This window comes from Protopterus annectens, chromosome 12.part0 (genome assembly GCF_019279795.1).
Source record: "Protopterus annectens isolate FY-2018-M chromosome 12.part0, PAN1.0, whole genome shotgun sequence".
Taxonomy (NCBI): domain Eukaryota; kingdom Metazoa; phylum Chordata; order Ceratodontiformes; family Protopteridae; genus Protopterus; species Protopterus annectens.
This window is the reverse complement of record NC_056746.1, coordinates 451525987-451552235: the sequence shown is the minus strand read 5'-3', so window position 1 is coordinate 451552235 and position 26249 is coordinate 451525987. Positions and strand designations below refer to the sequence as shown.

Below are 26249 nucleotides of genomic sequence, written 5' to 3'. Positions count from 1 at the left end.
GCTAAAAAAGGTGTCATATGGGATATTTCTTCTATGAAATGATTAACCTCTTCTAAATCCCCTTTAAAGATTAAAAACATGTCATCCAGGTAACGCGTGTACCAGGAGACATTATCTTCGAACCTTGGGCTCTGAAACAAAAACTGTTTTTCCTAGTATGTCATGAAGCAGTTAGCAAAACTGCCTCCGCAAGGCGAGACCTCATGGCAACTCAGCTGTTTTGTAGCTAATACTCTGTCAAATAAGAAAAAGTTGTTACTCAAAATGAGGTCTAATAGGTTCATAGGTTCATACTAGGCTATCTGCCCGAGGGCATTTACAAGCCTAGCCCATCGTTTTGTGGCTTACGCCACCCCTTTAGTATGGGGAGCTATACCCATTATTTTGCTGTGCCTCTGTCGAGCAGTGACACTGAGGTGATCCCTGGGGTATATCTGCGATCTCCCATCCATTGGTCAAGATTTCTCTTGAACAAGGCCAGCGAGGTGCTCTGCCTCACATGTACCGGGATTTTGTTCCACAGCATAGGGAGTCTTTGGGTGATGAATCTATCCCTCCAGCACGTCCTATTAATAGCCGTGTCGAGGTTTAAGTCTCCCGCCCTTGTGGCTCTGATGGATCTAGATTTTTTGAGGTGAAGCATATTCATCAAATCTGGGTTTGATATAGCCTTGTATGTTAGGCAAAGGTCACCTCTGAGCAAGCGGTAAGCGACTGAATAGAGCTGGAGTTCTTTCAGTCGGGCATCATAGGACAGATTTTTGAGACCCTTTATCCTTTTGGTGAGGAATTTTTGTGGCCTCTCCAGCTGCTGCAAGTGTCGGGTCAGATACATCCCGAATGGGGCATTGTACTCAATCATTGGTCTGATGAGTAAAGGGAGACTATGACCTCCCTTGATCTAGATGAGAATCCCTTCATGATAAGGTGGGCAATGTAGAAGGTCTTCCTAACTACTTTAGCAACATGGGTGTCGAATGACAGACTACTATCAACCTGGGTCCCCAGGTCCCTGATAACTTCTTCTGTGCTCAGTGGATTGCCACCTATTTGGTATACCTGGGAGTAACCTGGGGGTAACCTTGTTTTTCCCAAAGGGTATGACTATGCATTTTTTGGCATTTAACTTCAGGCCGTGGCTCTGGCACCAGTTATCCATTTCTGTGAGACCCTTCTGAAGGATATCTGTGTCAGATGTGTTTTCTACTATGGCGCCAAGTTTGCAGTCATCTGCAAACTTTGTCAGCCACAACCCTCCTGTGTTTGCTTGTACTTCGGAAAAGTAGATGCCAAACAAGAGTGGGCCCAGGACTGAGCCCTGTGGGACACCACTTGTGACAGGCTTTGAGTCTGACATGGCGCCAGCAACTCTGACCCTGTGGGTTCTGTCACTCAGCCAGTTCGCAACCCATCTTGTGATGTATGGGTTAACATTTAAGCTGATGAGTTTTTCAATGATACCCGAGTGGGGTATTGTATCGAAGGCCTTAGCCAGATCGAGGTAGGCTGTATGGACTGCCTTTCCCTCATCAATGGCTTTGGTGACTGTTTGAAAAAGTCAACCAAGTTTAAAAGGCATGATCTGCCTTTGACAAAGCCAAACTGGGTTGGATCCAAAGTCTGCAAATTCCCTATGTCTTTATTTATGAGGTCCATTATGATCCTCTCCATGGCTTTGCAGATAAGGCTTGTCAAGCTAATGGGCCGGTAATTTCCAGGGTCGGTGGAGGCACCGCCTTTGTGAAGTGGGACCACAGTTGCAGTGTGCCACTCCTGGAGTGCGTATCCAGAGGTAAGACTTTGATTAAACAGCTGTCCTAGCTGTGGGTTTAATTCCTCATTGAGTTCGTGGAGCACACAGCCGGGGACACCATCAGGTCCCATGGATGCTGTGTTTTTTGCTCTGGAGAGAGCAGTTCTCACTTGGGCGCTGGAGATGTTTGGGGGGCTGCAATCGTTTGGTATAGATATCTCTCCTTTTGGGAGTTTGCACTGAACCTGTCAGCCAGTATGTTGGCAATGTCTGTAGGATCAGTAATCTTCACATCATTTTGAACTAGTTCTGAGCATATCTGGGAGTTTCCTCCTAGGTTTCTAACATAGCTAAAGAAGGCCTTATGATTGTCTTTTGAGTCTTTAGCTATTTTTCTCTCGAAATTTGCTTTGGATGATTTTATGAGAGCTCTTAGTTTTTACTTATAGTGATCAAGGGTGTCTTACCTTTTAAGGATTTTGCTCTGTCTTGTAGTAGCTTCCTCCTTTTGTTGTAGAGTTTGTTTATGGCTGGGGTCCACCAGACTGGACGCTTGCCTTTGGTACAAAGAGTCTTTGTTTTGCTTGGGATTGCCTTATCCATGCAGTCCTGCAGGTGCTGGTAGAAGGCATTTGTAAGTGATTCAGCGGCTTGAGTACTGTTTTCCGCTCGGGGCCTTAAAGGAGACCACACTAGTCTTTAGAAGTGTGAAGTCGGCTTTTGAGAAGTTCTTTACTGTGGTCTTTTTTATTTCAGGTGGGGGTGGGATGAGGACTTCCAGCGAGATTAGTTTGTGATCTGATCTCACCAGTGAGGGGTATACTTCGGTGTTGAACATTGTGCTCCCATGTTCGTGATGATGAGATCAAGTATGTTATCTCCTCTTGTGGGGATGGTGACTAGTTGTTCCATGGCATTTGAGTTTATGAATTCCAGGAACTTTTGGGCTAGGGTGTTTGGGCTTGAGTAGTGTTCCCAGTCTATATTAGGGTAATTGAAGTCACGTAGTATGATGGTGTTTGGTGATACATTTATCCCCTCTAGTGTTTTCAGGAAGGCCATGTGAGGTTCCTGAGTTTGTGAGGGTGGCCTGTAACATGCTACAAATTGCAGAGCAGTCTTGCCTATGGTTAATTGCACCTGGATGGTCTCCGATGCATCGTGCGTTGCCACCAGTCTTGAGGTGTGGGTGTCCTTGATGAATATGGATACCCCCTCCTTTCTTGGTATTGTCCGGATTTTGGGGCCGGAACGCATGATATGAGGTAAAACCTGATAGCGCTGGGGTGCTGTCAGGAGCCTTGAACCAGGTTTCTGTCACAGCACAGACATCGATGTTCTCCATACTGAGAAGGGCCTCGAGTGCGTGCATTTTGAGATTTAGACTTCTGGCATTGAGCAGCATTACCCTTAGTTTTTTTCCTTTTTTGTGTTCTAGGGTGGTAGGTTTAGAATTTGAGCCTTGCCTAAAAAAGGCACTATGGGGGTGGCAAGAGCCTTTGCCAATATCCGGAATCCCAGGGGTGACAGGTGCAAGCCGTCCCTTGCGAAGCAGCATGGCTTGTCCAGCATGTCATCCCAGGCCGACAGATAGTGGTTCCCCTTTGAATGACACCAGTGTTTAAGCCAGTTGTTAAAGCTGATCATCTTATCTCTGTATTGTGGCATCATTCTTGGTGAAGGTAGGATACTGCTCAAGGTCAGGGTCATACCTGCCTGGGCTACATAATCAAAGAGCTCCTCAATGTCTCTTTTCATGTAGTCCAAGGAGGTACGTCTCAGGTCGTTTACACCGGCGTGGACAATGACTGAGTCATATTTGTACCTGCTGTTGAGAGACCTGAGTGCTTGCGTTATGTGGCGGATTCTAGCGCCCGACAGGCAGCTTACTGTGACCTTCTCCTTACTCAGTCTGGTGAGCGGGACGTCAGTGTGTATGACTATGGAGTCACCAATGACTAGTGTGTCTGGCATTGTGTTTGGCCTTAAGGGCTGTGACTGTTTGACACTCTGACTGTGAGGTCTATGTGTTGCAGATGTTGTGTTCTGAGGTGGTGGTTGTTTGGGTGTCTGCTTTGGTGGCCTCTGCTGTTTTGGTAGATTTTTTATCAGAGCCTCCGAGTATGTCTTTGTGTGTTTATGTGTATGATTTGAGGTTGTAATGGTACTATGTGAGACTGGGTCTATAGTGTGTGTGGTAACCTTCTCCTTCTGACTGGTCTTGCCAGTCCTGTGTTGAGAGAGCTCAGCCTCCAGTTTGGCCATATAGTTGCATCTCTCGCATGTATTCGTGTTTTGTGGGAGGAGGAGAGGGTTGTCTGTGTACATGAGGCAATTGTAACATTGCCTCAGTATTCCCAGGTTCACCAGCTGAGCAGGAGAGGAGACTAGCAACTGATCCCTCGACATGCTAGAAGGATAGACAAAAACTTTAAAAAGATTCAGGGGTGTGTGGGTGACCGAGAAATGGGGGGTTACCTTTTTGGGGTGCTATCTATGACAAGAGTGCCGTATCAAGGTAATAAGTACTGTAGGAGCAAGTGCTAGGTTTAACAGATAGAGAATAGTCTACTTGGAGTCAAGTAGAGATGATCTTTTTAGTTATAGGATACGCTGATTAGATCAGTAGTATAGTTCGAGGAAGGTAGTTTTAAGGGAAAATTTGAAGAGTGGACTTTAGGTAGCCCGAATAGTTTAAACCCGCCTAACCGGCGCTGCCCTAGTGTGCAACAGTGGCAGCTCAAGGCTAACGCAGCGTTTACGCGTTTTATACCAGGGGCTGGAAAAGCTAGAAACTGGCCCAAAACGACCAATAAACTACTAGTTACTGGCTGAAACCTCACAAAACTGGACAAAAGGCAGCTCAATGCTTCCCACTCCCACTGGTAAGCAAGGTAACTTCCTCTCCCCCAAATAAGGCAAGGAAACAGTACACAGGAACTACAACCAAAGCCCAGGAATCAGCAACTCTGAAACTGGACTAAACTAGTAAAGCGGGAAATACAAGAGATATTTTTTTCTTTTTTTCTTTTTTTTTCTTTAAAAAACAGGCAGAAACAGGTACAGCAAACACTTATAAATGCTATGAATCAGCTACTACAGCTTACACAGAAGAATTTGCTAAAAATACAGTCCAAAAGTAACAAACAAGGATTTCAAGTGCAATATTAAGTTAAATGCAGTAAAAACAGCTTCAATGTAACAGAAAGGCAGGCAAAATACAGTCGCTAGGTATTCAGATGTGGAAAGCAACAAAAATATACTTAGTATCAAGAAAAGTCGCTTATTCAGCTCTCTGCAGCCTGGATTACTCTGCTGGCCCACGTGGAGTCTGTGCTGAGTAGGTACAAGCTGGAAAGCAGCGTTTAGCGTTTTATACCAGGGGCTGGAAAAAGCTAGAAACTGGCCCAAAACGACCAATAAACTACTAGTTACTGGCTGAAACCTCACAAAACTGGACAAAAGGCAGCTCAATGCTTCCCACTCCCACTGGTAAGCAAGGTAACTTCCTCTCCCCCAAATAAGGCAAGGAAACAGTACACAGGAACTACAACCAAAGCCCAGGAATCAGCAACTCTGAAACTGGACTAAACTAGTAAAGCGGGAAATACAAGAGATATTTTTTTCTTTTTTTTTTTTTTTTTTAAAAACAGGCAGAAACAGGTACAGCAAACACTTATAAATGCTATGAATCAGCTACTACAGCTTACACAGAAGAATTTGCTACAAATACAGTCCAAAAGTAACAAACAAGGATTTCAAGTGCAATATTAAGTTAAATGCAGTAAAAACAGCTTCAATGTAACAGAAAGGCAGGCGAAATACAGTCGCTAGGTATTCAGATGTGGAAAGCAACAAAAAATATACTTAGTATCAAGAAAAGTCGCTTATTCAGCTCTCTGCAGCCTGGATTACTCTGCTGGCCCACGTGGAGTCTGTGCTAAGTAGGTACAAGCTGGAAAACGCGCGTTTACCACGTTTTATACCAGGGGGCTGGAAAAAGCTAGAAACTGGCCCAAAACGACCAATAAACTACTAGTTACTGGCTGAAACCTCACAAAACTGGACAAAAGGCAGCTCAATGCTTCCCACTCCCACTGGTAAGCAAGGTAACTTCCTCTCCCCCAAATAAGGCAAGGAAACAGTACACAGGAACTACAACCAAAGCCCAGGAATCAGCAACTCTGAAACTGGACTAAACTAGTAAAGCGGGAAATACAAGAGATATTTTTTTCTTTTTTTCTTTTTTTTTTTTTTAAAAAACAGGCAGAAACAGGTACAGCAAACACTTATAAATGCTATGAATCAGCTACTACAGCTTACACAGAAGAATTTGCTACAAATACAGTCCAAAAGTAACAAACAAGGATTTCAAGTGCAATATTAAGTTAAATGCAGTAAAAACAGCTCTCAATTAGATTTATATCTTCACCTGGGGCACCTTTTTCTTGCAACAATTCTGTAACCCAGCTTATACCTATTTGCTGTGGGATCACAGTATATAAATCGTTGACATTGATTGTCAAAAACTTATATTCAGGATGAAAATCTAACTCATTCAGTGTCTGTACAAAGCTCCAAGAATCTTTGCAAATTTGTGATTCTGAGCTCAAGTAATGTTTCAATTTGCTATCGACAAATTTGGCACAGGCATAAGTTATACTGTTTCTCCCATCCACTATTGGTCTTAACGGGGGGTTTTGCACATATTTATGGATCTTTGGAATACCAAAGATGACAGGTGTTAAAGGAGCTGTGATGCTTAAATAATTGTGCGTGTCCAAGTCAATACTGCATTCAAGAAATAAGTCATTCAAAGCACTTCTAACTTGTTGATATGCTCTGTTTAACTCATTTATTGACACTTTACTGTAAGCCCCCACTACTAAGCATTTCTTTCATTCTGTGGATATATTCCTTTTCCTCCATTAAGATTAATCCACCCTCCTTATCTAGTCACATAACCCTGGTGTTTGTTCATTTTAATGCTAACAAATCATGTAATTCAGAATTTTTAAAGTTAGTACGTTGGTATTTATGTTTACTGTTCTGCAAACGCATTCCTGATGTCCATCTCACAAAGTTTCTCTTACATGTTTAATGTTGCGTGCAGTGGTGGATTGAACAAGCTAGAAATTCTAAAATCATTACAAGTTAAAGAATTATCCCCCAGTAACCACTTTAAATTCAGTTTACGTAAATATATTTTTAAGTCATAGTGTCTTAGATATGTCCGCTTTGATGGCGGGAACATAAGTTAACCCTCGAGCTAGTGTTTCAATTAATTCTGGTTTAACTTGTTGTGATGTAAAATTATAAACTTTAAAGTCATCTTGTACATTAGTTTGAACTGTAACCAATTTATTAGGATTTTCATTCTCCTGGGTCAGTATTCCAATTGCCATCTCCGACTTCCGTTCTGTCTCCTCGACCGTTGGTTCCATTGTGTGTCTTGAGCTCCAGGTTGTTCCCTTCCGAAAACCCTGATTATTTATGGTTCCATTTGTTTTTTGATGGCGTTATGGTTCCATTTGTTTTTTGATGGCGTTCTCCTAAACGTTCATTCCATCCAGCAGGGGTGTCATTTTCTGTTTTTTCATTTGTTTCAGACAACTGTAAATCATTCGGGTCTTCCAAAGAGGAATTTTCACCAGTTCCAAGATTATTTATATTTGCATTTCCCCAAGCTTTTGAGTGAGGCGGAGGGGGGTAGGCTGTACCACTTTCATATTCTTTCCTATCCCCCTCTAATTTTTTTGATCTTACCCTCCTTTAATTTAATGATGGTAGCATCTGTACTGGAAAATATGCAGCAAAAGTTAAACTTGTACCTTAAAAAATCCCGGTCAAGTTTTATATCCGCTTCTAGCTTACTCATATCGTCTTTTGAAGTTTCCATCTGAAACAAATAATGTTTGAGAGTTTCAAGGAACTCTATCTCTTGTTTGTTAAAAAGTTGTACTATTTCACGATGAAAGGGAGAATCCTTGACTAGCCCAGTCGGGTAATGCCATTGTCTTAATCCCTTGGGAATGTGTTGTCTTTGCACATATTCCCGAAAATATGCTACTTCTAGTTGTAATTTTTTAAATTTCAAGAGTTTCATATCGAAATTTTTCAAATTACATTTAATGGTATTATTTTATTGATCAGTGTTCACTGCATTGCTATATCCACCGTCACAATTACGTTGGTCAGTAAGAAGTGTTGGTGTACTAAGCCAATCATTCAAAATCAGAATATTCTCTGTTTCAGTAGAAACAGGACCTGCAGTACCTCTGCTGGTTGTTCTATTATTATTACCAAACAGTCCACTGGTCCCAGAAAGAGAGAGAAGCAGAGGAAATATTGCTATACGTTAAGTCCATTTGGTTGGAGCTAACGGACCCATTTGGCACTTGTCTTAGTGGGAGGTTTTCACTGTTGGTGTTGCCATTACATGGAATTTTTTTAGTGAAGTCATCTATACGATTTGTTGTTGAATTAAGGCAGTGATTATACCAGTAACATTAGTATCAGAAGATGTGCTACTGGTTTGAGAAAAAAAGCGATTGTGAGTTTAGGTTCCTTTCTTGTTCCATTACACCCAAATGACGCACAAACTTAGGAAAGATAAAACCAACACAAAAATGCTTCAAGAAGGTTATTCCAACTCACTAATCAAGAGTCCAGTTTACTGAAACCAAGTTAAAATGTATTGTGAGTGTTCTTGCCCTTTCTGTGAGTATCATAAGAATCCTAGGAAACACAAGGCTATTGAACCAGAGTCCATGTGTACCTTGAAAATAACCAACCTCCGGCTCTGCTAACCTTTTTCAAGGAGGGCAAGGCCTGTTAGTCACTGAGTTTATTTTAGGGCATTCATCCAAGTACTCCAGTCTATGGAGGATTAGTTGAAGTCATGGAGGACTAAAGAAAATAATCTTATAGGAATATTTTCAAGAAATACCACCATGTTTTAATTCTGTGGGGCCACAGAAAGGGATCAATAACAAGCTATAAGTTGAAATTCTTAATTATCTAGTGTGAGCTGAAGTTCGATGAGTTCACTCTCTGGGGATCATAGGGTATCACTTTGGAAGGGATAATATCCCTGTCAAACACTGTGATACCTCCACCAATAACTGAGTTTGAAGGTGTGATAGGCAGAGACCCCCAGCGTGGATGGATTGCTCTCCTTACACATGAACCATATTTCTTAGACTACACAAACTTGGATATGTACCATATGCAGAAGTGTCTCCCAATTAGTTTATTGTTAAGACTCTTGCCATTGAGAATGCTCACCTTGATGTTGTCAAGTTTATTATTTTTTTAGTTAGGTTGGTATGTTGATTAGATGAAATCTGCCTAAAAAGGCACAATAGGGGGGGTAAGGCTTTAGCCACTATGGTAAAGCGTTTGATCAAGAGATGCAGACCATCCTTTGTAAAGCGAGCAGAATTGTTGATCATCTCTCCTAGGGAGATGCATACTGGACCCCCTTTGGAATAATACTAGATGTTAAGTTGTCATTCTCGCCCTCATTCTTGCTGGATGGGTTCGGAGCCGATCCTCGGCTCTGACTCTGCGTATACTATAGCTCGAGAGCTATTTTTACCGGCTCGAGGCAGCCCTATAACCCACAATACCATGCGCCAACTCCCCAGATCTCGTTTGTCGCTTCGCTGCGAGGTTGTCTTTTTTTTTTTTTACCGGCTTAGGTCAGTAAAGAGAATTCTTCTATTAAACTAATTTTCAGGTAGTTTTTCCAGTTAGTTACCCTTGGTTAGGTCCCTACTAATTGTTTTATTCATACAACCCTTTTTGTAGCCCTTCTACCCTTCTTTAGTTAATTTTTGTCTTTGGGCCTACGGGCTTTTCCTTAGTTTTCCCCACCCCTTACAGTGTCTGTGTGTGTGTGTTTAGTCAGTTCCCTTAACTTTTCTAATTTTAAGTTGTGTGTGTGTGTGTGTGGACTGACTGTGTTTTCTGTTGTTAGGACTATGTCCAAAGACACTAAGGTCTCAGGATTCAAGAAAATGTCTCTGACAGACGGTCACACTTCTTGTGTCTATTGCTTAGGGCCTTTACACCTGCAGGACTCTTGTTCCGTCTGTCACGGGTTTAGTTTGAGTCCTGCAGGAGAGACGTAATAAGCTCATTTTAAGGGGCTTGTTAAAGCCCAATGACTCCCCGTCCAAGTCTGGCTCGGGGAAGTCTTCAAAAACCGCCAAACCCTCGGCTCCAGCTTCTGAGTCGAGGGCTGGTGTTATCGAAATGGCTCCGACATCTGTTCCAATCGGATCCGAGGCGGGCAAAGTGGTATCCGCTCCGAAACCAGCATCGGAGCCAACCCCAGCGCGCAAGCGCTCTAGATCCCCCTCACTAGAATCCGTCCGATCGGCTCAGAGATCCCCTCTCCTGTCGGAGCGGAGTCATAGGACTCACTCATCAAGGTCATCCAGGCTCTCCGACCACGACATCGAGAGGGTGGTCAGTAGGCTCATAAAATCTCAGGCACTAGCCCAGATGCTCCAGAGCCCATCTCACCAGACTGTGGCTCCTTCGGTACCGCTATCGATTCCTCCTCCAACTCGCCTCGAGTTCGGAGCCAGAGTTTGTCGGAACTGAAACCTTGCCCACGTCTGAGCCGATACTCCCACCTTCGGCTCCGGTGTCATTGGCTCCGACCTTTTCATTGGTTCCATCCGTGGAGAGGTCCGGGCGCCGGGACTCCATTGTCAGCTCCGAGGGGGCGAGTGGCATCGGACCCTTGTCCGACCCTGCTCTCCCTCTCGGAGCTTCGGCTCTGGTTAGTTCGGCCCCGACATCATTCTCGGAGCCTCCTCTGTCAGTGCTGGGGGCGGTTCTTGTCTCTTCGGAGCCAGGAATACCTTTGGTACCTGATAGGGGAGCCTTCGAGGTGATGAGAGTGCTGGACCCAGTGTCCACTCCAAGGTTAAGTTCTGCAGCTCCTCCCTCTACAGTGCCTGTTAGGTCTCTGGCCATCCTCCTACATATGACAGCAGAGATCCAAAGCATAGGGTACCCACTTTGGGTGTCTCCTCCTCTTCTGAGGGCTCCCCTGAAGTTTCAAGGGAACTCCCTAGGAAAAGAAAGTGCAAGAGGAAGCACATAGACTCCCCCGAGTCTGTCACGTCGGACACAGACTTGGATGAGTCTGAGGGTTCCCCCAGATCCCCCTCTGAGGATGTCTCCTTTTCAGACATCCTAGAGATCCTAAAACAGAGGGGAAATTGGTCCACTCTCAAACCCTCCCAGGACGAGTCGGTGTACCTTGACACTTGGATCTCGCCCTTCCACCTCCTGGGTGTCTCCCCCTTTCGACCCACTAATGGAGGTAGTGGCTAGAAAGGTGTGGGCAGCTCCTGATTCAATGGAACCTACCCCTAGGAGGCCCTCTAAATTTATTTTTGCACCAGAAGACAAATCCTTTCTCACCAAAGGTGTTTCAGTTGATGCTATGGTGGTAGCAGCCGCCACTAAGAAGGAATTGGCTGATCCTTCTGTACCTGTTCATCCTCCTAACGAAGAGTCCAGGACCATGGACAGGTATGGCAAGCGGACATTTGCTTCAGCGACCTTTACTATGCGGTTGCTGAATTATTTATGTCATTTCACCCGACTTCAGAGAGACTTGCTCAAAGAACTGGGTGAAACTGTACAGGATCCTTCCGCTGCGGGGTATCAGGACAAGATGAACTCCCAGCTGGCCATCCTGAACTCCATTGTTAACTCCTCCATGCGGCTTATCTGCTACGCAGCCAATGGAGCGAGTAGGGCCGCAGGCACAGGTGTTGCGTTGAGACGTCACGCTTGGATGCGACTCTGTAACTTTGCCAATCCCTTCAAGGCATCCTTCACCAACACCCCCTTTGATGGTTCAGAATTGTTTGGATCTCAGGTGAAGAATACCCTCACCAGATGCGAGCAAGATGGTAAGACTCTGTCTGCCGTGGGAGTCCATTTTTCCACACCTTCTAGACCTTATCCTAAGGGACAGTGGGGTGGAAAGATGTGGTTCTGCAAACCACAGGGAGTCGCGCCTGCCGCACGTGGTGAATTTCCCCCCAGATGCAGAGGGGGGAATAATAACAGACGCCACCCCAGGGGCAGAGGGGGTCCACAGAACCAGGGTTCCAGGGAATCTTTCCCTGACCAACCCTTTCAACATCCCTGAGAAGCTGCCCGACTGTCCGCCTTCGGAGGCAGTCAGGGGAAGATTATCCCTGTACCCGGAAGCCTGGCAATCCCTCTCCCAAGACACATGGGTACAGAAGAACATATCCGAGGGTTACAAAATTCCCTTTACTTCCCCTCCGGTACAACCGCCAAGACCCCTACCAGACGTACCACCCGCACAAAGGGGTCAGGCACAGCTAGAAATAAAAAAGCTGTTAGAAAAAGAGTCATCCAGGCAGTCCCAGCAGATCAGCTAGGATCCGGAATCTACTCCAGATTCTTTTTGGTACCAAAAAAGACTGGAGACCCATTTTGGACCTCAGCAGATTGAACAACTCTGTACAAAGACAAAATTTCGGATGGTAACGCTGCAGTCCATTCTACCCTTTTTGGGCAGAGACAACTGGATGTGCTCGTTAGACCTCCAGGACGCGTACTATCATATAAAGATACACAGGCGCTCCAGGAGGTTTCTCCGCTTCCGGCTGGGAGCCAGTCATTATCAATTCAGAACCCTGCCCTTTGGTCTCACCACAGCCCCCCGGGTGTTCACCAAATGCTTGGCAGTGGTCATGGCTCACCTGAGACCAAACGGATTCCAGGTGTTTCCATATCTAGACGACTGGCTCATTTCCGCTACCACCAAGCAGCATCTTATAATGGCCAGGGATTACACTATTCAACTTTGCAATAATCTAGGTATTTCTATAAATTTTGCAAAATCCTCCTTGTCGCCTTGTCAATGTATAAACTTTATAGGCGCCGTATTAAACACCACAGAAATGTCTGCAACATTACCACCACCTCAGAGAGTGACAGACATAAGGCGGAATGTTCAGTCCCTGTTTCAGCCCAACAGAGTTCAAGTCAAGCTAGTATTGAAAGCGTTAGGCCTCATGGCAGCGGCGATTCTTCTACTCCCATTAGCCCGCTTCCACATGAGGCTCCTCCAGTGGATGCTGTTTTTGCAGTGGTCCTTTCAACAGCTCCCAATGACTCACAACATCTTGATAACCCCATCATGCAAGAATCATCTCTCCTGGTGGATGGTTTCTCCTCAGCTTTTTCAGGGCAGACCCTTTGTTCTCCCCCCCCCCCAGTTGCCACGGTGACAGTGAATGCCTCCCTGATCGGGTGGGGGGGGCATTATCAGGGCAGGACGGTCCAGGGCACATGGCAACAATTAGAACGCCACCTGCACATAAATGTCCTGGAGATGAGGGCGGTGCTTTTAACGTTGCAAGCCCTTCAGAGCTCTCTTCCCACAGGGACGATAGCAATTCAAACGGACAATAGGTCTGTGGTGTGGTACATAAACAAGTAGGGCGGAACAAAGTCCTACCCCCTATGTCGAGAAGCACTCAGACTTTGGCAATGGGCAATTTCCTCTCAACGGTTTCTGATACCAACGCACATCCCCGGGAAGTCCAACATCATAGCGGACAGATTGAGCAGAACTATCCTTATGCCTCACCAGTGGTCTCTAAATCAAGCGGTAGCAGACAGAATATTTCAGAAGTGGGGCCAGCCTTGCTGCGATCTTTTCACAACTCCTCAAAACAGCAAGTGCCTCGACTTCTTCACACTCTCTTTCCTCTACCAGGCCATCCCCCCAGAGACGCTCTTGTTCACGATTGGCCCCGGGGTCTTCTATATGCCTTTCCTCCCTTACCATTGATCCCGCAATTAATTCAGAAAGCAACCGCATTGAGATCCAAAATGATCCTCATTGCTCCGTTTTGGCCTCGACAAGTATGGTTTCCGTTCCTACACAGTTACCTACTGGAACAGCCTTGGCATCTGGAACCCCTTCCGGATCTGTTGACCCATCTCACGGGCAAGCTGCGTCAGTCTCTTCATTCCCTCAACCTCACAGCTTGGTTGCTCCACTTCCAGCCATAGCCAGGCTTCCCCTTATTTCTCCTCTTGTTCGTGATATCATTCTGGCTTCCCATAAGTCCAATACTAGGAAGACGTATGTGAGTAAATGGAAGCGTTTTTCGCTCTGGGCACAAGCTAGGTCCTTGGATCCTTTCCATGCACCCATTCATAAGGTTCTAGACTTTCTGGTGGAACTCTTTCATTCAAGGTCGTCAGCCACTATCAGGGTACAATTAGCGGCCATTGCTAATTTTCATGTGGGGCGCTCAGAAGCAAATATTATGTCCCACAAACTCTGTAAAGCCTTTCTCAAGGGCATCTTTTTGCTTAGACCTCCAGTTAAGGATCCGCCCCCACAATGGGATTTGAATTTAGTTCTAACCTCATTGATTCTTCCTCCTTTTGAACCTGCAGTTTCTTGCTCCCTTAAGCTTCTTTCTTGGAAAACTCTGTTTTTAGTAGCCATAACATCTGCCAGAAGGGTATCGGAACTTCAAGCCTTGTCTGTCCGTCCCCCTTATTTGGTCTTTCACAAAGACAGGGTAACTCTCAGAACAAACCCTTCCTTCCTACCGAAAGTGTCCTCTGAAGCAAATCTTAACCATTCCATTGACTTTCCTATCTTCTTCCCAGACTATTCCAACAGGGCTGAACAGAAATTACATTCATTGGATGTTCATCGCCAACTACGGTATTATCTAGACAGGACAAAACAACTCAGTCAGACCAGCTCTTTCTCTCTTATGCTGCAGGAAAGAAAGGGCTTCCAGTATCAAAGGTTACTCTTTCCAGATGGTTGACATCTATTATTACCTTTGTCTATGAGTTGAGACACAGGCAACTTCCGTCTAGGCCTAAGGCTCATTCAACCAGGGCACTATCAACATCAATGGCCTTTCAAGCAAGGTTACCATTAGATGCCCTATGTGCAGCAGCTACATGGGCTTCCCAACATACCTTTATTGCCCATTACAAACTTGATATAGCCTCCAGAAATAGAGCTGACTTTGGTTTCACTGTACTCAGGAGTCTGTTCCATTGAGCCACCCAGGACTACGGTGCTAGGGACGCTGTCCCATCCAGCAAGAATGAAGGCGAGAATGACAACTTAATTTTATTTTATTTTATTTTATTTTACATTTGTTGACCGGGCTAGTCCAGCTGGATAATTTCCATTTTCAGTGGAGGCCCGGGGAGAAAAGCTCCACAATTAAAACAAGGTTAAACATTTAAGCAACAATGCATACATTTTAGTGTAGTAGAAAATACAGCGAAAAAAAAAACAGGTAAAAATCAAATAGCCTTAACATTAAGAAGTTATGTTCTTACCATAACGTTCCATGTCAGTTGTCTTCTTCTCACCTTCTTTCTTGCGTCCCTCCCTCCTGCCCCCTAGCCTGGACAGACTTGAGGTCTCTGAGTCCTTCCATTTCTGGAGATACAACATGTTACGGTTTCCCCGTATCCTTAGTGTTACTAGCAGGGAGTCCGTACTTGCAAATGAGGATTGTAATAATATATTTATACTATGTCTTAGCTTCCAAATGAGATCTGGGGAGTTAGCGCATGGTATTGTGGGTTATAGGGCTGCCTCGAGCCGGTAAAAATAGCTCTCGAGCTATAGTATAGGCCGAGTCGGAGCCGAGGATCCGCTCCGAACCCATCCAGCAAGAAAGAAGGCGAGAAGACAACTAACATGGAACGTTATGGTAAGAACATAACTTATTATTTAGCCAGTTGTTGAATTTTCCATGAGTGTAGGCATTGTTCTAGGTGAGGGAAGGATACCACTCAATATCAGAGTTGTATCCATGACTGAAGCATGTGTAGCAGTTTTCAGCGAGTTTTGTGTGTCTTTCATGAGAGATTGTTCACTGCAGTGTGGACTGTGATCATATCATAGTCAAGCATACAGGTAGAAAGGGTCCTGAAGACCTTTGATATGTCAGCAATTGTTGCTTCCAAGAGACAAGTAACTGTGTAACCCTGTTCTTGTTCAGCCTGGTTAGTGAGTCTAACAATGGCGTCACTAGTTACTTGGATGTTTCCAGAAGCTGATGTGTTTTTGTTAGACAGTAGGGTGTCTGTTGTGGTGGCTGGCATATAGATAAAGAAGTGCATGTAGAATTTGTATTGATGGTTTCATTGCTGCCTTCTCTTAAGAGATCTTAGGGACTAGTGGTGTGTTTTTTGTGTTAGCATATGGCTTAGTGTTCGTATTATGATGATGTGTTTGTGTGCTTGGGGATAAAACCATGTAATGCAAACTGCATAAACCAGATTTTGAGAGGGCTACTTCTAAGTTAACTATGTTTTTGAACTTCACTATTCAGACAGAATTTTTTTGTTACGCAATAGTTAATTTTCACTAAGCATGAAGTCCACTGTTGCACATAGGAATATCAAACTGCTAGAAGCCTGGCAATAGAAAAGGGAGGTTACTCCCTTGAGGAAGATTCGCGCTATGCAGTTGGTTATTGTTTGCTATGGTGTATTGTGGCACATAAAGTGAGGAAAGAGAACAAAGTATTACTACATTTGCTGCAAGCATGGAATTATTCATTTTGCTGTTTATGGCTAATTTAAAGTGCTCTGTCTGCAACAAGGAGGTTGTGCTGGTGGTATGTTGCATAAGTGAGGCATATTTATAGACTGTTTATTTGCTTGGCCATTTGGTGGATGCCATTGTGCTGCTCATCTGTCTCCTGAAGAGTGCCTATCAATTTATGACCTTATTGTGCATGTGATGATGTGAGGTATTGTCAGCTATGCCAGGAGAAGTAGGGCAGTGGATGTGTAATATATGCCAGCTTAACTAGCTGGAATTTTGTAAAGAATTTAATTGTATGTCATTTGTATATCAAACTGATTTGCATAGATGCTTGTGTTAAAAATGTATTTATAAAGTTGTTTGGATTAACAATGTATCAACAGCATGTCCTGGTGGACAGAAAAGACATGTACATTTGTATTAGACTGTACTGTGGTAACTGTAGAAATGTATATATGTATATATGTTAACAGAAAATACTGGAAGAGAAGAGGTTAATATCAGTTCAGATAACTTTTTTTAAAATAGTAAGAAATCAAATTACTTAATTTAGGCCATAAAGCTTGTAATCTTACATTTCTGACTGCAGTCACAGACGAAATGTCTGTGCCAGATAATGGTTTATCAGCTTCTGTAGGAAGAGTGGAAACGTTTTATTGTTTTATGACTTCCAGAAGCTGCGACAGATCTTGGCAAGGCTCTTTCTGTGTGCATTATTGACACACATGTGCAAGCTTCTGGGTCACTTGCTAGGAAAGAGGTAGCATGGGAACCAGTAGTCAGATGACCAGATGTATGTGCTCTCATTCTGTAAACAATCACTGAAATGATGTTTTAATACTAGATGAGTGTGAAGTTTCAGAGCACTCTGTGCTATTTTAATATTTCCTGTGACTGAAACTCTTGTGTTTATTATAAATAGATATTTAGCATTTTCATGTTTTTTTATTAAATATATTTAAACTTTTCATTATGGCTGGTGCTTTAGAGAATATTTTAACCTTTGAGATTACTCTTAACTATTTGGTAACTCAGTGGCTACTCCTGAAAATCTTACTACAGTGGTCAAACACTATCATTTGTATTAATATTAATTTCACTCAGTATAGCTGGGTACCCTTGTAAGAGCCTTAGAGTAGCTGGCTTTGTAGTGTCTTGTGGCAGTAACTACCTTATAGTCTAGGCAGAAGAGGGAAAAGCTAGTAAATCTGTGCCAGCCTTTCCCAGGTTTTTGTTTGTATGACAATCAAGTCTCCAAGAGTGTATTTGTCAGCTTCTTGGAGCAGGGACTCTAATCACTGTTTTCATAGGGAGGGTGCTGGAGGACTTTGCTTGGGCTCTCTGCTGAGGACGCAACTCTATAGCTGTGCCAGTGGGGAATCTCATTTGGACCCTGGAGAGGGTGGGGTTGGAGAAATCCATATTCCAGACTGAGTGTGTTCCCTGTGTGCTCTTAAGGGAAATTGTGCTTGATGCAGAGAGCTGCATCTGGAAATGCTGTATGCAACTATTTTTGTTCCAATTGAACATCCTTCTCCAGTGTCAATGGTGAAGATTGAGGTTCCTTCATTACTTGCCCAGAGAGGGGATGTCTCATATTGGTGACCAGTGGTGTGGGTATTATTTGAACTTCTGTAGTCTGTAGGAAGTTGTCACTGAAGGTGTGTGTATTTTCAGTAGCCACAAGGTAAATATTCAGAGTTTCATTTTACAGCAATTTTATTTATTTTTTTGTTTGTTTAGTTTAGTCAGGGAAAGCAGGCAAAGATTTCAGCAGAGGATTATGGCAAGCTGGCAAAGAACCAGTTGGTCACAGTGTGTGAAGCCAGAGGACTGGTGCAGGCTAACCTGACTAAAGAGGAAATTATTTCAGTTTTCGTCGCAGCTCAGACCAGCAACCAGGAGGATAACCAGACTGATGATAGGAATTTCCAGCCCTGAGAAACAGGACAGTTTACCTTTTCCTCAGAGGACTTAAAAATCTGTCTGGAGTTAGAGACTTGAACTGGAGGCCATTTGTTTGGAATTAAAATCAGCAGAGAGACTGGGGCATTTGGAGGCTGAAGAAAATGAGAAGCAGCATCAACATGAGAGGGAGATGCTGACTATTTGCCAGGTTCATGGAGGTAATGGGGAAGGGAATAACTGAACCCCAGAAGCAATAAAGGTCAGTACATTTCTTCCACACTTTACAGAGGGTGATACTCTTTCAAATACATGAATAAAACTATAAAAATTATGTAAACAATATAATGTTGACCAAGGGCTCTCAGTATTGTTCCTGGCCCCCTTACTCCATGGTTATGCTTTAACTGCTGTTTCTAAATTGTCTGATATTGATTGTTTGTTTAAATTAGGATAAAGTCAAATATTTTTTATTAGAATGCTTTAACACCTGAAGCTTCCAGAAAAAAGTTTGTGGGCATAGACGCAAGGTAGATGAAAGTGTGTGTGATTATATTGCTGAGTTAATCACTTATTTTCATAGGTGGGTGAGTGGGTGTCAGGTCACCACTTTGTAAGGGCTGGCAGACCTTTTGGTGAGGGAACAAGCCCTTAGCACTTTGCTTGAGGACATGAGAGTCTGGTAGGCAGACTGGGAGTGTAACTCTGCAGATGAGCTGGAAAAAAAAAGGGGGATCGCTACTTAGCAAGCAGGGCATCACTGGACAGGAACAGATGCCCAGTGCTGCACATGGACATGAGAACCCATGGTGGGTAGCCTAAACCACCCCAACAGAGTCCAGCAGTAATGGTGGGAAGCCACTAGTTCAGGTACACAGCCAGGATCAAGGGTTAAATGTTTTAACTGTAACCAGTGAGACCATGTACCATATAGATGTCCACAGAAGAAGGGCAGAGAATAAAAGGTGGGCGAGCCAGCATGTGGGAATAACAGTATGCCAGAGGTAAGTTGTCTGGAGACAACAGGGCTACCAAGCTATCACCCGAGTTTGTATCTGATCTTAGTGGATGGAAAACAGGCCACTGCTAAGAGCGAGACGACCACTGACATAACCATTGCGAAGCATGCAGTGGTTAAAGAGGAGCAGTACTTGCTTGGGCACTCCACTCCAGTCAGAGCCTTAGGAGGGACCCCATTCCAAATACCTTTGGCCAGGGTTCACCTTGACTGGGAGGGTGGAAAAGGAAGCAAGCCAAGTAGGTGTGTTTGAGGATATCCCTGCAGATGTCTTGATGGGAAATGATTTTGAGAATGCAGTACCTTGTGTGCATGCAGTTGCACACAGTCAGGCTTGGAGACGGGCATGTGGGTCTGGTAGCCGGTGAGAGACTCTGACAAGACTCAACACCTGAAGCCAGGGCTGGTGAGATGGCTATTTCAGGGAGGGAGCTACCTGTAGCAATGAGCCTGAAGGTGAGCTACAGCTGCTGGTAAGTATTGATGTTCCCTTGGACAGAGTTACTGCAAGGGCAGAGGTGAGTGGTAGTACCCTGGTCGACAGTGAGGCACCGCTGTCAGAAGATAACACTTCCTGTGGAAGTGGAGCTGGGAAGGGTCACAAAGATAGAGCTGAGACAAGCTCAGCTCTTGGACCCTACACTGAGGCTTGAGGGAGGTAGATAGGGAGGCACCTGATTCTCAAGGAAAAGGGGAGTCTGTATAGTGGAAGAAAAGTTACTGTATAGAGAGTGGACCCCTGAGGGAGGGGCTAGAGGGTGAGGTAATACAGCAGTTGGTAGTGCCTAGGGCCTACTGTCTGGCACTTCAAGCCATAGCCCATGACATTCCTTTTGCAGATCATATGGGCATAAAATGTACCAAGTGATGTATTATGCGGAACTTCTGTTGGCCTGGGATCGCAAGAGATGTGACAAGGTACTGCAGGACCAGGACTTGTATGCAGTGCCAAAAAAATAAGCAAGGCAGGAGACGAGGTCAAGGCTCCTTTGATGCCTTTGCCTGTGATTGAAGTGCCGTTTCAGAGGGTAGCTATGGATATTGTGGGGGCCTCCAAGTACCCAAAGTTCCACAGGGAAGACATATCCTGGTGGTGGTAGATTGTTACTAGATACCCTGAGGTGGTGGCTCTGTCTGATGGTAGCAAATGCTTTGTTAGAGATTTTCAGCAGGGTAGGTTTCTTGAGAGAAATACTGACTGACAGAGGTGACAATTTCATGTCATACTTGCTGACATGTTTGCGGAAGTGCTGTGGGGTGAAGCACCTAAATACCACCCCCTACCATGCCCAGACTAATTGTCTTGTGGAAAGGTAAAAGACTGCACCAAAGACTATGCTACGGGCATTTGCAGACCAGTTTGAGAGAGTGGGACAAATATCTGTCCCATCTGCTGTCTGCAGACAGAGGTACTCCAGGAATCCACAGTTTTTTCATCCTTTGAATTGCTGTATGGGCATAGGGTGAGGGGGCCTTTAGATATGATTCATGATGAGTGGGAGGGTGAGTGTGAATTCCACAAGGAGTCTTTTGTGGCATATGTCCTAAACCTCAGGACAAGGCTTAAAGAGCTCATGGGCTTGGCCCAAGGGAACCTGGCAGGAGCCCAACAGCAGAAAAAGATCTGGTATGACAGGAATGCTCGAGCCTGAGAGTATGCTATGGGACAGCGGTTATAGTTCTCATTCCTGTCAGACACAATAAGCTTCAGACTGCTTGGGAGGGACCTTTCAAAGTGGTAAGGAAGGTCAGTGATGTTAAATACATGACAGAACTGCTAGGCAGGAGGCAGTGGAACATATACCATATTAACATGATGAAACCTTACCTTGATAGGGAGGCCCTTGTGCTAAGTATTTGCAGTAGGACACAGGAGGAGTGTGAAGGGGACCTATGGCTACATTTAGCCAGCCAGCAAAATGCCAAGTTATTAAAGTGGAGTGTATGGTTGTAGGCATTTTGTTTAACATTGCATCACCGTAGTGGGGTCAGCAATGCCAGTGCAGATGGGCTCTCAAGACAGGCTCATTCCTCTCGAGCAGTGTTTCTCGAAGCTCACCTGAGAAACTTTCTTGAGTCTTCGGGGGGGGGGTATGTAATATGTGGCCCAGTAATCAAGGAGCCTGAATCCTCACCACTGAGAATGGAAAGGGACAATCACTTGGAACAAAAATAGATACACACAGTATTTCCAGATGCAGCTCTCCGCATCAAGCACAATTTCCCTTAAGAGCACACAGTGAATGTACAGCAAACACACTCAGTCCGGGGTCTGGATTTATCTCTCTTCTCCCTCCAGATCCCCAGTAAGACTCCGCACTGGCACAGCTGTAGAGTGGAGTCCTCAGCCGAGTGTCCAAGCCAAGTCCTCCAGCACCCTCTCTGTGAAACCAATGCTTAATGTCCCTGCTCCAAACAGCTTACACATACATTCTGAGATTTAATTTACACACGCACACACACACACGTTGGAAAGGCTGGCACAGATTTACTAGCTGTGCCCCCTTCTGCCCATACTATAAAGTCGTTACTGCCAAACGACACTGCAAAGCCAGCTACTCTAAGGCTCTTACAAAGGTATCCAATTATACTAAGTGAAATTCATATGGATACAAATGGTAGTGTTTGGCCAGTGCATTAAGATTTTCAGGAGTGGCCACTGAGTAGCAAATAAATATAAGTACTCTCAAAGGTTAAAATATTCTCTAAAGAACCAGCCACAACAAAGTTTAAATAGATTTAATAATAATAATAATAATAATAATAATAATAATAATAAACAAAAAATGTGAAAATACTAAATATCTATTTGCAATAAACACCAGAGTTTGTCACATGAAATATTAAAATAACATAGTTGAATAGATTCACACAGATGTAGAAAAACAGTACTTAACTAATCTCACTATATTTTTCTGACTGATCTAAAGAATTACTATTCCTTGGTCATTTACTGGAGCAAGGTACGATGAAATAGGTGAGGGGTCCTTCTGTGTCAGGTTTCAAAAACAGAGTGATGTGAGACCTCAGTCTCATCTAGTATTGAAAAATATTTCAGTGATGGATTACAAAATTAGATCACATACATCTGGTCATCTGACTTATGGTTCCCATGCTACCTGTTTTCCTTGCAACTGACCCAGGATCTTGCACACATGTATGTTATAGTGCACACACATACAGCTTTGCTAAGATCTAATGCAGCTTCAGGAAGTCATAAAACAGTAAAACACGTCCACTCTTTCTACAGGAGCTAAAAAAACATTCTATGGCACAGACATTTCGTCTCTGGTTGCAGTCAGAACTGTAGGATGCAATCTTTTTATGGCCTAAGTTAAGTAATGTAATTTCTTACTATTTTTCAAAGTTAGCTAGACTGAGTTCAACCTCTTCTCTTCCAGTATTATCTGTTAACATTTATACATTTCCTTGGTTACCACAGTACAGTCTGATATAAATATATATTTCTTTTCTGTCCAGCAGGAAACAGTGTTGATGCATTTTTTAACACAAGCAACATTACAAATACATTTTCAACACAAGCATCTGTGCAAATCAGTTTGATATACAACTGACATATAATTCTTTACAAAATTCCAGTTAGCTGTGCTGGCATACGTTACACAGCCACTGTCCTACTTCTCCTGTTATAGCTGGTGATACCTCACATGGTCAAAGTGCAGTTTGTTTTATTAAAACATATATATTTCTTTCTTTTTTACATAAGCTGCACAAAGCTGTTCAAAATATTCATTTCTTATGTTTGCAAGTTTGTATGGGCTAGTCTGCAGCTAGATTACTGGTCAGGACCACGAATGTATAGATGCTTGCTATTTGGGACCATTTTATCCTGGTGGCTTGAATATTTACAAATGATATGGGGTCTGAAGGAGTTAATACTTCAAGCTGTGTTTAGTATTGTATTATAACTGAGAAGGGAGCTCTGTTGGGCACTGGATTCCTACATCTGTTACTGGGAATGACAGACTCTTAAAACTAGTCTGCAAGCAGTCCTACTCTACTACATATTTCCATTGATTTATAGGAAAACCTCAACATGAACAGTGTAAAGTAACACAGTATATAAAGTGCTTACTACTCCCACCCTTTTTCGTGGTGCCCAATTTCTGGGAAGTAGAAACGTTGCACTGTTTGTGTTTATTTTAGAAAAGTAATACTTGTTAGGATGTTCAAAATGGATATGAAGCTGTTGGAGTAGTATCTGGGCATAATTCACCAGTTTCTTCATACGTGTTCTTAACAAAAAATGTCATTTTTGCGTCTTGAACAGGTAACTACACTACGTACATATTGACATTTTTAATGCCTTATGTGTTGTACTGCTGCTGCTGCACCTTTCCTTATATTCTGTGTTACTGTTTGTTGTAAACTTTGTCATACAAGGCTTACTGTATTTGCATTTTGCTTACCTTGCTGGCTGACTGCAAGCTCTTCAAGTGCAATACCACTCTGTGTGTAATTGATTTCCATTGCATACTCTGCTCACTTAATACTGAGCTGCTGTTTTCTTTTGGCATTGACATGTTTCTCCTGTCTCTGCTTACTGTCTACACACCCACCCCTAAGAATTGTTCTTTTCTAGTTGATACTTATTGTATGATCTAACCCCCCCCCCCCAAAAAAAAACACACCATTTGCCACTGAAAGTTGGAAAAGGAAAAGCAGAACTGGAACAGCCACAGACTAGAGGTTCTGTACATAGTTGCACCTGGCCTGAGAACTTCCATGCTCTACTGCCCCCTTCATGATTCCTTGAATGGGGATGCCAGGTACAACTCCCCTTAGTAAATTATTAAATCTGCCATGTTACTGAACTTCTTTGGTGGAGGGGGAGGGGTGTTTCTCAGGTACTCCAGATATTTGAGGATATTGATCCCCACTGTTAAATAACTGCAAAAGTGCCGTTTTGGAGTTCTGTTTTTAAGGTGAATGTTTTGCATGTCCTCATTTTTTATTTTTATTTATCTATTTTTTTGTGTATGTGTATGTCTTCAGAAAGTGGCAGGAAGCAACAGAAATGATCCAGAAACTTCAAGCCGAACAAGCAGTCCATGCAGAAAATGAACAGATGATCAAGGTAAGAATGGGATGAGGGGAAATTGCTGTTTTTGGTCAGAGACTGTGCTTATCAAAGTGCTGTGTTATCTTTGTCTATGACGCTCTTATTTCATGAGTAGAGCCCAGAACCCTTGATATTGTTAGGTTGCCCCTTGTTTATTGTCTTGCATTAAAGGAGGAGTGATACCAGAAGCTGTCATAGTGCAGCAAGACTCAAGTTTTTTTTCTCAAGCCATGCCTTTGCTCCCATTTCCTGAGCTGAATGTGCTTGAGTGCAGTGAGTGTAACATTAATGCAGTTTACTGCATACTGCTGTGATGGTACTAAGCATTTGCTGTTCCTTGTCTTGCAACCTCGTTAGACCCTGTGATTTTCAGTGGCCTGTTTTCACTGGTGAGTCAACAGGCTGAAGTAATCATCATAGTATACAAGTTGGGAAGGATGTTACTTAAACTAAACTTTGTTTTTGCAAATCTGTCCGAGTACCATTGAAAATGCTGTCTTAATGTTTTAAAGTAAGTGTAGACACACACCTGTGTATAGTATATAAGCAATAAAAGTATGTTAAGTTAAAATTTAAAGTAAAAAAAGAAAAGTATGTTCTATATTTGAAATAGTGAGTGTATTTAAAGTCTGTAAATGCCAAGCACAAGCATTACAGGTGTACATTTTTTGGTTGCTGACCATGTTATGTACATTGATTCTGGGCAATATTTTATAGACATGACCAAAGCTGTACCTTTGATGTGAATTCTCCGATATGACACCTGTCTATATGACTTCTGTCTAGATGTATACACACACTGAAGTACAAAATTTACTAGAGAATTATCTTTGCTATGTTTTAAAATATTGGAAAACAATAAGAAAAGATCTGGTAAGATTGGTATAAATGTTCTGTTCAGTTGCAAAAGCATCCATAATCAAAGTGAATGTATTTCTGGCATGTAGATTTTATGTAAAAGTCCTTGTTTAAGAAAATGCACAATGAATTCAATGAAATTTTATGTTCTGTAAATCTATGCATGTGTCCTACAGGGTTTATATCAGATTGGGGAGTGTTTGGAAAATCAAACTCATATGGGCGAGTCCGTAACATTATGTTGTGTACCCTCCAGGAAAACAGTACATTTCTTTGGAGTTTTTTCTAATCCTAGTTTTTGTGGAGATAAGACACAAATATTTTTTGCATTTTTTGGTTTTACCCATATGTTAACAGAATTTGTAATTTATAAATGTTAAAATGAACCAGTTTAGTATTATTCAGTATGACTTGACATGGCAGCAGGCAGTACTAAGGAATGTAAAATTCAATTCTGATAATGAGAATTTATTTGCCTGATAAATGTTTTGGTAAAATTCAGTAAGTGGACGAATTTGAAGTCGGTAGCAATTGCAAACCTTTCCTACAGCATTAAGTATTTGGGAGCATGTCAAGTTTGACATCAATATAAATAACATTTTTCTGAGTGACAAGGTTCTTCAGAATTGTTATTTTAAATTATAATTTTCATATTTTTTTAAATTGCTGAGGCATGGCTCCCATATTGAATTTGTTATAATTTCATTAACTATTTTGAGTCTATAGCTGCATTACCTCACTAACGAGCTTTGTGAAAAAGCAGCCAGTAATTTGGACTGATCACTCTATATAATCTTTCTATGTACTACTATGCATTCCTGCAAATTATTGCAGTTTTATTTTAAATAATTCTGTGTGTTAAGTGCTTTTGCTGTTCTGCATGTGGTCACTCTAAATTATTTCATTTGTTTTAAGTCTTGGAAATCAATAAAATAGTTTTGAAAAAAAATAATTAGATGCAAAAAGCACAACAGGTATGTACAGTGTAGAGAAGTTATAAAATATCCAACGATAC

General features: G+C 42.9%; 1 protein-coding gene across 1 annotated transcript in view; it reads left to right on the top strand.

The window, feature by feature from the left end:
• Positions 1-26249, top strand: part of MAD1L1 (mitotic arrest deficient 1 like 1) — a 4750917-nt gene that overhangs the window by 184345 nt on the left and 4540323 nt on the right. The window contains exon 6 of the mRNA XM_044089554.1: positions 24310-24391. Within this exon, the coding sequence (XP_043945489.1) occupies positions 24310-24391 (82 nt within the window). The remainder of the gene's footprint in view (positions 1-24309; positions 24392-26249) is intronic.